This window comes from Micropterus salmoides, unplaced genomic scaffold, assembly GCF_014851395.1.
Source record: "Micropterus salmoides isolate LMB-PRFRI ecotype aquatic unplaced genomic scaffold, ASM1485139v1 Ms_hic_scaffold_18, whole genome shotgun sequence".
NCBI classification, from domain to species: domain Eukaryota; kingdom Metazoa; phylum Chordata; class Actinopteri; order Centrarchiformes; family Centrarchidae; genus Micropterus; species Micropterus salmoides.
The window spans coordinates 5,275,372-5,288,304 of record NW_024040928.1 but is presented as its reverse complement, the minus strand read 5'-3'; the positions used below and the strand labels follow the sequence as shown (position 1 = coordinate 5,288,304).

General features: G+C 39.4%; 1 protein-coding gene across 1 annotated transcript in view; it reads left to right on the top strand.

The window, feature by feature from the left end:
- Nucleotides 1-9,614, top strand: part of opn5 (opsin 5) — a 55,385-nt gene extending 45,771 nt beyond the window's left edge. The window contains exons 4-7 of the mRNA XM_038726080.1: nt 4,068-4,238; nt 5,123-5,457; nt 5,611-5,855; nt 8,055-9,614. Of these exons, the coding sequence (XP_038582008.1) occupies nt 4,068-4,238; nt 5,123-5,457; nt 5,611-5,855; nt 8,055-8,121 (818 nt within the window). The 3' untranslated portion in view covers nt 8,122-9,614. The remainder of the gene's footprint in view (nt 1-4,067; nt 4,239-5,122; nt 5,458-5,610; nt 5,856-8,054) is intronic.
- Nucleotides 9,615-12,933: the final 3,319 nt, after the last annotated feature.

The window sequence follows — 12,933 nt, the reverse complement described above, 5'->3', positions numbered from 1 at the left end:
ATTAGTTGGTAAAGATTGAGGGAAGTAAAGCAGTCTAAACATATATCTGGTTCTACAGCTGTTTCTAAGGTTCCTGAGTTTAGAGATAAGTCGGTGCCAGTTGAGGGCAGGTCTTGGTGAATTTTGTCTCTAATAGCTAGAATTTTATCATTAAAGAAGCTCATGAAGTCGTAACTACTGAGAGCTATGGGAATACTTGGCTCAATAGAGCTGTGACTCTCTGTCAGTCTGGTTACAGTGCTGAAAAGAAACCTGGGGTTGCTTGTAAAGAAATTTTTGCCCAATGGCATGTAGTTCAATACAAACTCAAAAGTTATCAAACAGTGGTCAGATAAAGAGGGATTCTGTGGGAACACAATTAAATGTTCAATTTCAATACCATACACCAAAACAAGGTCGAGGGTGTGGTTAAAACAGTGAGTCGGTTCTTGAACGCTCTGAGAGAAGCCAATGGAATCTAACAGAGAGATAAACGCAGTACTGAAGCTGTCATTCTCAACGTCCACATGAATATTAAAATCCCCTACAATAATAACCTCTGATGATGAGCTCGTCTCGTCTCATCGAGTACAGTACCAGATGGGCTATGTGTCTGTCAGATGGTCTGAAGGGGGTAGCCTATATCAGCAGAGCAATAACGCAGGGTAATGCACAGCAGAGGGGGCGGGTTTTGTTAAAATATTATGACTTCATTCTCATTAGATTGCGATTGTATTCTCATAATATTACGTCTTTTGTCTCTAAATATTCTTCTCCAAATGTCAGAGAACACAGATATGTGGGAGAGATTCTGACTGTGCAGAAAGTTTTGAACATGAGCCGAAAACGTGCTGAAACAGAGGAGCAAGAGTTTATTTAATGACTTTATCATTGAGGTGTGAATGTGCCACGTATACATTTAAAGACTTCAGTCATGCCTGCATGTGTGTTGACTCAGCAGGGATGAAATTAAATTAGAAAAGTGGATCTACAGGAGAAACATATCTGACAACACAGAATACCTGAGAGCTGCACTGCATGATATTACATTATCTTTTTACCTCACCTGTCACCTGCATTTTGTATTTCATTTTTTATAAATAAAGAAATTTCCTCAATAAATTGCTGCAGAAAAATTAAGTCTAATATGATATAAATATCAATATATAATAGTGTAAAGAGAAATGTGGAAAGAATAAAAGCTTTTAATAAATCTTTTTAAAGTAAATGTAAATATCCCTAACCCCAAAGGTTTAGAGAAGCAGTAAGAGAGTGAGAGTGTATGAGAGCGTTGTGAACCTGGTTGAACTTATGCTGAGCCTCATTTGGTGTTGAAAGCCACAACATTCTTACATTGGGCAACAGAATATATTTTCGATAACAACAATTTTTTATTTTAAATGTGTTGTTGAAGAAAACCTCTAAATATACATAGCTGATCAAAAGAAAAGAAATTATCCTTTTAAAAACAAAAATTAAAGACGCTTATGTTTATTGAAGAAAATGATGGACAAATGTTACATCTCACTTTGTATACAAGCCAAAGATATTTAGTTGAACTGTTGGGGACTGGTATTCTTCCTGAGGCCACTGAGGTTTGCAGATTAAAAAATATTCAGGAAGAAAACAGATTCTCCGAGCTATGTGATTTGGAGGGTTTTTTCGGGTGAGCAGGGACCTGTAAACAGGAATTAGCACCACAGAGAGATAGTCTGAGGTGCCAAGGTAGGGGCGGGCAACTGCCTTGAATGCCTTCTTAATGTTTGTTTAGGCTAGGGCCAATGTGTTAATCCCCCTTGTAGCAAATTCCACATGCTGGTAGTAGTGTGGAGGAGGACTTTCTTCCTGGCATAGTCTCCAGCAACAATTAACACTCTAGAGATGGATGGTTTGCAGATAACTGATGGAGCACTGATGGAGTGATAGAGCATCCAGGACCTCATTAGTGTCTCCACTGGGGGGAAAGCACGGCTATGGTTGGTGTAACAGAAAATTCCCAAGGCAGATAGTAGTCTCTATGTCTAAGATCAATGATTGAGACCACTGTGATGTTACTACACCAGTTGTTATTAGAGTAAATGCACACAACTCCTCCTTAACATTTACCACTGGGAGTGCACTCATAAGTCACAGTGAGTATCCTACTCTCACATCTATGTCTCTCTTCAGTGCCTTTTTAGCTGCCACATCAGCTTTCTGTTTAGTTTAACCAGAGATGGTTCACAGTGGTTGGCACCCATAAATGTTACATTACCGCCATCTATTGGAAAAGCTTGGTCTTCCCTGCACTTGGGAATTTTTTGTGTGACATAAATGGAAGTCAAAAGGACACATGGTGGAGATAAGGTGGATAGGTGGAGATTTACAAATATATTTCCACTGAAAAATGCTCGATGTAGTTGCTGTAGAAATGATTGAATACAGTACATAGTTGTAAATCTGTCGCAAAGGTGTGGTGATGGCGCATAGATAAGATGCTTGCCTTTGGTTTTGGAGACCTGGGTTCAATTCCCATTGTGTCCCAGAGCAAGACACTTAACCCCTAGTTGCTCCAGAGGCATGCAACCTCTGACATGTATATGACAATTGTAAGTTGCTTTGGATAAAAGTGTCAGCTAAATAAATAAATGCAAATTGAGATCCAGAAATACAAATCACTCTGGCACAGATATAGATTTGCAGATTCAAATTACTCTGCACTTATTTGTGAATTGTGTTTTACAGATATGAGTCAAGTCTGAGTGTATATGCACACCATTTTGCATCTGGCTTATATGAATTTGTGTTCTTTCAGAAGTTACAGGCATGACACAATAAAAAAACAAAACATCATTCATTCATTCTGAAACCTGCAATGTGGAATATTTGTCTCCCCTTCTGGCAGTGAGAGTAATTACACAAACACTGTCAACTCAAGCTTATGATGTACTGTATGCCTACAGGTGAGCTAGCCTGAGGCTCGTGTTCAGAAATAGTTACAAAAATGCTGAGGCATTTCCACAGATCCAAGACAATAATAAATTATTTAGGTAGAGTAAAGTAACAGCTACATAGCCTATTTTACAAATACCAACCTTTCCAAGAGCAGCAATGCATCATCCGTGTCTGCCCTCAGTTCCATCTCTATTCTCAGAGCTCTTTAAGAAGGAAAAGCTACACCAATAATGATCCGTCAATCACTTTCTTTTTTTTGACTCTGAATGCAGAGTTTCTTTTTTACCTGGAGCATCATAAACTTTTCTTGGATGCCTCTTAGGTTTTCCTTGCTAACACAAACAAACAATCATTATAATAAACAGAATCAATAATCAGCATTTCTCAGTAATAAACCTTCTCTCCAATGGACCTTTTTTTTCACAGCAATGACAGACCATGGATCTACATGGCCTTCGTTACTGGTTGACGTAAAATGGATCATAACTGGTGCGCCAGTACATTAATATCTTCACGAACACCAGATTTTAAATCTGTTGATAGGCTTAATAAACATTGTTTGAACTTGTTTGGTAAGGGCTTGAATGTAACAGATGTTCATTTATATGAAGAAGTCTCACACTTCAGGTTTAAGTAGTATTCTTACTAGCTGCATATACATAGCAAAGTAAATGCTAGTTGTGTTTGTAATCTAAGGTGGAGTAATGGTTGTGGAGATGGTGAGAGGTAGAGAATAAGCAGGTAATCTTTGTATAAAACCATTAGTTTACTTATTAATTTAGCAATAGTTACAGTTTATTGAAAAGTTTCACTTTACTAAATTTGCTATTTAATACAATTTACTGTGTCTGGTGTGAGTCAATAGTCACATCAGGGCTGTGTGTGGCTGATTTCAAGTGTTTTCATGATTCAAATGAAAGTTTTCTGAAAAACCTTTTAACCTAAAGATTTGAATCTAATGTATACCTATTCTCCTTATTTTCTTTTCTTTTCAACCCATTTTTTTTTCTCTGTCTACCCCTTCCAATCTTTCTCCATCCCAACTTCCCCTCACTCCCATCCTCGTTTTCCTTCCCATTCCCATTTTGTGTGTCTCGTTCTTTTATCCTCCTCCTCCTCATCATCTTGGTCATTCCTTTTCTCTATCATTGCAGTGACAGGAAAGCCCTTCTTCATTGTATCTAGTTTCTCCCACCGCTGGTTGTTCGGGTGGGAGGGTTGTCGCTTCTACGGCTGGGCAGGTTTCTTCTTTGGTTGCGGGAGCCTCATCACAATGACTGTGGTCAGTCTGGACCGATACCTCAAGATCTGCCATCTCAGATATGGTACGTCAGGACTCCTTTTACATGGTGTTCAGAACAGGGGTTGGACTTTTGATTTGAATAAAACTTATTAGTAATTGTTATACTCCCTAATAAAATCAATTGTAAAAAAAATAATGAAATTAATCCTAAATCTCCCTCAAGGACCCCTTGGGTTCTTCTGACTCTTCTATGAGTGGACCTGGACACAAATTATGGGTTGCAAGTGTTAGACCTATGTTAATCAGGGCATGTTTTGCGCACATATCCATCAGCATCGTCCACTGCAGATGTTCTGTTACATTTGTTTGTCCCACATTATAGAAAAGAGTTTTTCAGCTAATGTTTTGTGTCCTTTTTTTGTGTCCAGTTGTGGTGACAAACTCACAGCAGCAAGTAAAACTGTAACCTCAGCACTCCTTACGTTTAAAACTGAAATGATATTTTGCACAAGAATGAGTAACCCCCCACCATTAATAAGTTAACTGAAATTGTTCACAGTTGAGAGACCCACTTTGTTCATGCAACTGCACGTGCAGAAAACAGGCACACTCAACTTAAACCCCTTCTGGGTTAATTTCTTTGAAACCTTCTTTAAACTCTCTTTCAATATTGTCAGAAATGGTTGTCAACTTAGCTGAGCTTTACTTAGAGTGGAAAATACGTTATTTTAGTACTGCTCTGATGCGATGTCTGGCTTTTGCTGTCAGGGTCTGATAGAGTTTTGGGTAACTGTCACTTTATTATGAGAGCAAAAAAATTGTTTTGAAGTCAGGATTTCTATGATCCACACACTGAGGCTGAGGTCAAAGTTCAAAGGCTGGAGTTAGAGAGTTTGGATTAAGTTTAATTTAAAGTTTTTTAATTAAACTTTTCCATCATGTTGCTGTCTTTCTCTTCACCCTTAGGGACGTGGTTAAAACGCGAGCATGCCTTCCTGTGCCTGGCCTTTGTGTGGATGTATGCAGCTTTCTGGGCCACCATGCCCCTGATTGGCTGGGGAAACTATGCCCCGGAGCCCTTTGGGACCTCCTGCACACTGGACTGGTGGTTGGCACAGGCCTCTGTGTCCGGTCAGAGCTTCGTCATGGCCATCCTGTTCTTCTGTCTCATCCTTCCCACAGGCATCATAGTCTTCTCCTACGTCATGATTATCTTCAAGGTCAAGTCCTCTGCAAAGGAGATTTCACACTTTGACGCCCGCATCAGCAACAGCCACGCGCTTGAGATGAAACTCACAAAGGTGGGCGAGAAGTTGAACGGAAGTTGAGGGGAATGAAAAAGGGCAGGACGAAGCAAGAACAGTAGAGAGAAGAAGATAGTTCAGTATTGCTCATAATGGAATTGTGTAAAGGACAAGTCTATGACCTGAATATTGCTTTGTCTCCTCCCCCAGGTGGCAATGCTGATCTGTGCAGGCTTCTTGATAGCCTGGATCCCTTATGCAGTGGTGTCAGTGGTGTCAGCATTTGGTGAGCCAGATTCGGTTCCCATCCCTGTGTCTGTCATTCCCACGCTGCTGGCCAAGTCCTCAGCCATGTACAACCCCATCATCTACCAGGTTGTGGACCTGAAGAATTCCTGCATGAATCTCACCTGTTCAAAGGTCCTGAAGAAACGTGGGCATTTTAGAAAGTCAAGGTAAAAAAGGTCTTTCTGTTTCTGTTCTTTGTTTCTGGGAAATTGTTGATAAAGCACAGCCTTACTTCAGGCAGAGCACTGGAGTTGCGCTTGCATGAGCTGATTGGCATCAACTGTTTTATTTATGCTTCATAATCAATGGCTCCCCAGTTCCCTAGTATATGGATACGGTCAAAGATCGATCAGGCACTTCCCAGGGTTTCCCTTAAGAGCGTCTCTGGTCATACACCAGTAGCTTAGAAATTTATAGGCCCTGTTCTGTCACAGGTATGGAGATCTATGTCCCCATCCCCACCTCAGAGTTCAGTTTAAGATCTACCTAGGGATGTTACATGCTTATACAAATGTCTGAAAAACATAGGACATAACATACTGATAGATGATACATTGGGTAAATGATACATTCTGGATAAATGAAATGTATTAAGTTGGATAAATAATACATTCTTTCTCAACAGAAGCAATAAAAAAGGACTTGTTAAAATCAATTTGAAATGATCAAAATCAGAGGGGTAAGGCATTGTATGAAGAAAGGTAAATCGACAAGCAATAGGATAACATCGTACGAGGGAGACACTGATACCATTAGGACAACGCGTTCTCACTTCCAACTTGTCACATAAGAACACATGATAAGCACCCTTTGGTTTCAGTTTGTAATGCATTGGGGATCCCCTTTCTCCCCATCATAGCTAGGTAGGTGTATGATATATATAACAGAAAAGTGTAATGCTAAAGGGGTAACCAGGGCATTAAAAAGCGACGCCAAGGGGCCTTGACCAAGCATCCATGTGTGACGAGTTGGGATTATGAAAAGTGCTGTAAGTAAGGAAACAAAACAGAAAGCAAGTAATAATTAAATCTGCAAGCATGGTTGAATAGGCCCTCGCCTCCTCGGGGGAAGCTACAGCCAAGGCCTCGTCACTGGAGGGCAGGAATGGCGCAGTAGATAAGACACATGCCCTTGGTGTGGGAGACCTGAGATCTGTTTGATTCACTCTGCAACACGTATCCACCAATGTGTCCCTGCGCAAGACCTTAACCCCTAGTTGCTCCAGAGGCGTGCAACCTCTGACATGTATAGCAATTGTAAGCTGCTTTGAATAAAAGAGTCAGCTACAATGAATAAAAATGTAAAAATAAAATGGAAGCAGGTTAACATGGCTCTGACTATTAAAGACTGCGCTTATCAAACATGATAAATTAACCAACTTGTGTGTTTGCTGTTGAGGTAGCACGGTTACTTATTTTGAAACATTGGACATATTAACATGTTTACTTGAATCAGACAAAGCAGCCTTAACAGTACACAAGTCATCATAAGGAAACATCCAATAGGTCTTTGCAGTCTATGCCATGAAGCTGAGACAGTCAAGCATATACTTAAATAACATAGAAATTGACACAGTACCGTTTGGGGAATACAAATCTAAAGAACAGAAGTGTAAATTTGTAAATTCACTTATCAATAACTAAAAATGTGAACTAGAATTAAATTTACAGCTTGTGTAGCTTAAACCAAGCCTTAAGTGTACTTTAAAGATCAACTTACACACAGTGTAGAAACAACAAATACAACAATATCAAATAAACCCGAATGAATGCTGTCGGTCTTTTATTCTGCTGTTGTCACTATGAAACACCAAACAGAACGTGTGTTTGTTATATTGTATCTAGCCGTGGCAATCAGGACTTTACAAATTTTGCTCTGTGTGCTTTTTTTCTTTCCTCATACTAACATACACACACTCATTACCTTTACTCGCACCTACACACATATACATCTGGAGCCCACAGTGTGTAGCCTGGACTCCAGCTGTGCCCCCACACCATTTGTCTATCAGCCATTTTGGTTCCTAACCTGCTTGATTGTTGTATGCTTTTATTTTTGCTAAGAATAAATGACAGCGATTTGTTGGCTAAAGCTGTGTGTGTCCAAAGTTTGTTGCATTTAAGATACACTATAGGTAGCGAAGATGATAATGACAGAGTGACTTCAGACACAGCTAATGTCTTGTAAGATTTTTGTATCGTTATGTGTGAGAATGTTTTATGTTACGATGGAATTTACTTAAAATTGTCACACTTTTTATTACTGTTTTTTCATTTTTATAGTTTGGCTCACAGTATATCTGCTTGTTAAGACTAAGATGTTTCTTACTGATGTCCTTGTATTCTCTTGTTTTCATGTCTGTGCAGGTTCTACACCATCTCTGGCCCATTAAGAAACACTCCACCAGCCAAAGATGCTCAGATCGAAATGTGAGACAGACACTTTAGACTGTGTGAGCCTCTCACCTCGTCTTCTTTGGACAGTTTGCCTTTCTCCCTGCCCTCCGTGCCCAGTCACATGCTGCCTGTCACCTGCTATGACATTATTACCCGCACAGCTTTTTTGCCCCTGGTTCCGGAGTCTGGCTTGTTTATGCACCCAGGCTGGATCTCTGTGTGTTTCCCCCAGTTCCCTGAACTACAACTTGAAACAGAAAAATGATCATCCTGGCATGAGCTATGTCCAATCAGGGTTGTACCTGGGTGTAGCGAGGCTGTTGCCTTTTTTACTCATACACCTGTGGCTTGTATACAGTAAATATATCTCAAAAGCACTGAATCATGTTACCTTATGTTCTCATCAGTTGTTTAACTGCACAAAAGGAGACGTTCTGTCACTGTAACCAGCAAGACGGACAAATTTGCTGTCGTGTCTGTGGTGTGAACATGAGCTACTGCTACTACTACTATTTTTATGCTGTGATGTACTACTCCTGGTTCACCACATCCACTTCAAAACTGTCTCAGAAAAGGCTAAAGACATTGATGATGCTATGATGCTTGTGGAGCTTGCTAGTTTTCATTAAACGGATTGTCTGTGCCAGGGTAGAGAGCTCTCTCTGACCTATATGAAATTCCACTCAAATGTCCATGAGCTTCTTCAGAGGAGTCGAGACATGGGGACTGACCGCGACAGACTTCTCCTGATCAACTCTCTCTATCCTCTTGCCCTTGTCCGTATTTCTCAGGTTGATTCCAATGAAGCGCCTGAAAAATACAGCAGTCTGAGGTTTGAGGCTGGATAGAAATAGTCTGCTACTATTTGAAGTAGATGCGCATTATGAACGTGAAAAGAAAAAAACAGAGAGACTTATCAGAAAAATGTAAAAGAAAAATCACCGCATTTGGCGATACATGATTTTCACTGGACAGGAAAGGTATGAAAATTTGTAATCTAAACAGTAACTAGTAATTAAAGCTGTCAGACAAATGTAGTGGAGGAAAAAAGGACAATATTTTCCCCTGAGATGTAGTGCAGTAGAAGTATAAAGCAGCATAAAAATGGAAATACTAAAGTAAAGTACAAATACATCAAAATTGTAAGTTAGTACAGTACTTAAGTGAATGTAACATTCCACCACTGCTGAAAACAGAGCAGCAAGCCCCATCACAAAGATGCCCTCACCTATGACACGACCCTCTGTTATGGTTTGTGGGTTCCATGTCTTGTGTTGTACTGTTTTGCCTTGTTTATTCTTATGATGATTTTATGTTTGGTCTAGTTCTGGTTTCATCATCCCAGCGCATTTCATCACATCCCAGTTGTCTTAGTGTGTAGTCCTGCTTCTGCGTTTTAGGTATTTTTCTTTAGATCTACTTTGTTGTTTCTCTGTTTAGGTTTTACATGTGTTCTGTTTGATTCTACTTTAAAGGTTGAGTGTGTAAGTTTTAGTGACATCTAGTGGTGAGAGTGGAGAATTGCACCCCCCTCCCCTATCCAAGCGAGTAGTATAGCTACGGTGCCTGAGACAGGACAAAGATGTCATCTATGAGATAGAAGAGTTTGCCAGTCAAGAAATGAGGTTTCTTTAGATAGATATACTAAGAAATTACATTTACTTATATTTATTCAGTAAATCCATATGTTTTTTTTATATATTATTGTTACTTGCTCATTAATAATTAAGTGTTAAATGATGTCTCATGCTCCTGTAATACAGGATTTTACAACTTTGGAGGGTTGGCTCATCTGGACTTACATACCAACGTAAATGAAGAACATCTCAAACATCTAGTGCATCAAGTATGACCACTGACAGATAACAGGAAAATGTAAGCCTCACTGTTTCTGCACCACAGCCCATTATAAACCACATAATTTATGAAGTTTACATTGGCTGGGGAGGATCAAGGCTCCTCTCACTTTGCTTAATTAGATCTACAAATCTTACCAAAATGTCTTTTTTATTTTTTTGAAATGCAATAGAAACACAAAGTAGTATTGACAGCCATAATTTTAGAAATGGTGCAACGTTTTTAATGGGCATTTAGTATGTGAAAGTACAAATTACACATTTGTGTGCACAGTGGCGAAGCACCGTGCACACTATCCAATAATAATAAAATGCATATTCGGAAAGTATTCATTATTGGTCACTTTATAGGCAAACGTTCTTGTTATATATCACCATTAGCGGTAAAGAAATACAGTACATGTTTTCAACCAGGCCAGTAAAATGTGAAGCTGCTGATCTGGGCTTCCTTGCTGTTACCATTTTATTAACAATAATATTCACCAGCTGTTTGACTCACGAAGGTAAGGGCACATTTCTGTCCACATAACAAAGCCTGGAGAATAACTACATGAAATTACAATCTAACAACATATTTATTCTACCTGGGCAGTAAAAGTTTAGCTGGCTGATCTGAGCTTCAGTGCTGGAAACTGTCTTTTATTGCCAATTAGTTATCAGCTGATTGTCTCAGGAATGTAAAGACAAAGCCAAAACAGAGCGCTGGAGAGAGAGTAACTACATGAAATTAATCCAACTACATATTTTACACCACAAACCAAAGCACAGCGCTGGAGAATAAACCAATCCAATTAACCTTACATGATTTTTCTCAGTCAGTAAAAGTTTAGCTGGCTGATGCTCCCATGCTCTAAGCTAAAGTTACGGTTTTATTGCCAATTAACGTTCAGCTGATTGTCTTGCTAACGTAACCGGCAAAGCCTACAGGCTGGAGAGTAGGCGACATGAAATTAATCGAACTAGATGTCTGTGATTATGGCCAGATTCTAGCTAAAGCTATCAAACAACAGTTTTCATTGGCATCGCTAAAGTCTGACAAACTTAAGTTAATTATCTGTCCAGCAGGAAAAAATCTGTCCCACATTATAGCCTTCTATCTGGGATAATCAAAACATCCTTGATTTCTGCTGTCAGCTGTCTGTATCTGTCCCGACTCCATCTGACTTCATGGTATAAAGATGCACAGGCTGTAACACTGAGCTTGTTCATATGTCCAAATGTCACTAATCTTCTTACTTCTAATAAACCAGAGGACTACTCAGAGACTGTATATTATTGTTATTATTATTTCCTCTTCTTCCACTTTGTACATGTTCTATGTTGTGACGGGCGTCTACACTGCTAGAATTATACAAGCCGAAGAAGAACACCGTGATGATGAAACACGCTCTGTAGCGCTGTTTGTTCGTCGTCGGCTATGGTATAAACATGACGACAAACTACGGCAACCTTCATAGAAGGGGGTGCCCACAGTTATGTAGATATAAATGGCTCATTCTAAGGTAATAAAAACAAATGGTTCATTATGTAAGGTCTTTATACACCACTGAAAACATAGTTATGGATCTTATTACACACTGAACCTTTAAGTCCTTTTTTCCCCGATACGTTTGTAGTCTATCTGTATTAGTTTTTTAGTTTGCTCTGTGTTCTGTGCATTGAGTCTGTTTCCTGTCTTGTTTGATTTTGACCTGTGCTTGCCTTAGTTCTTGTTTTATTCTATGGTTATCTGGTATCATGTTCGTGCTTGGTTTCTGTCTGACTATCAGTTAAGGATCGATTTTGTGTTCAGTTTCCAGGTCCCTGTTCTCTCTGATTACACCTGTTTACTTTTTGTCTTGCTTTGGCCTGTTATGCAGTGACTTTGGTTTTCTGGTGTAGGTTCTGGTGTGTGTTGTGCTTTGTTGTGTATATAAGCCCTCTGTTCTGTTCAGTCTTTGTTGCGTTGTCGTCTTATGTTGAGTGTTGTGTTCTGCCTTTTTCTGCATACTTGGATTACTGTTGGATCATCTGCCTTGTTTGGACTGAGTTTTTTTGATGGTATGTTACTTTTGTTTGGACTTTCAGTCAGTCAGTAAATCTCCTGAATCACATCCTCCTCGCCTTTGTCTGCATTTGTGCCCACAACTCCACTTTACCTGCCTACCTGCCACTGCACTCAGCCAAACCCTGACACCATCTAAACTGATCATTCAGTGTCCAGCAGTAACACAGTAGCACTGTTCCACCTGAAATTTTAGATTTGAATAATTTCAGAAGCATCTTGACTTGTGTAAATGTCTCTACTTGAAGAATGTCAATGTTTTGATGGATTACAGCAACAATTTAATGCAATATCAATGAAAAAAGAAGAAAGCAAACATACATCTGCAAGAAGGATGAGCCCATCTGTGGCCTCTGTGAAGGGGACCATTAGCAGTTGGACAACATGGAGTGCCACCTCAGCATCCTGGACCTGGGAGACAACAGTCTGGGCATTTTTGTTGGTAGGATTGCTCCGGAAGTATTCAGTGATTGCTCGCCCACGTTCTTCCATGGCAAATAAAACAACAATAAAAAATGCCAATACAAAAACACAAAGGTTCAAGCTCACTTTGTCATATGACTCAAAAGTATCAATACTATCGAGCAGACTGATATTGTAAGCATTAATGTTAACTAAAATATGCATGTAATATGTTCTTTGTACCTTAATTGCTACTGCCTGGACTGGCTCTGTTTTATTGGAAATGGCAAATATTATATAATATATATTATAATAATATATATTGCCCAAAATGCTTTCAAATTAATCATGCAGTATCTCACAAAAGTGAGTACACCCCTCACATTTTAGTAAATATTTGATTATATCTTTCATGTGACAACACTCGGAGCGCCGTACAGAGTGGTAGCCCCCTCACTCTGACATGTGACTGTGTGTAAATACTAACATAATAATAACCCAGTGAAAACATTGAGTTTCCCCTTGCGGGATTAATAAAGTTTATCTT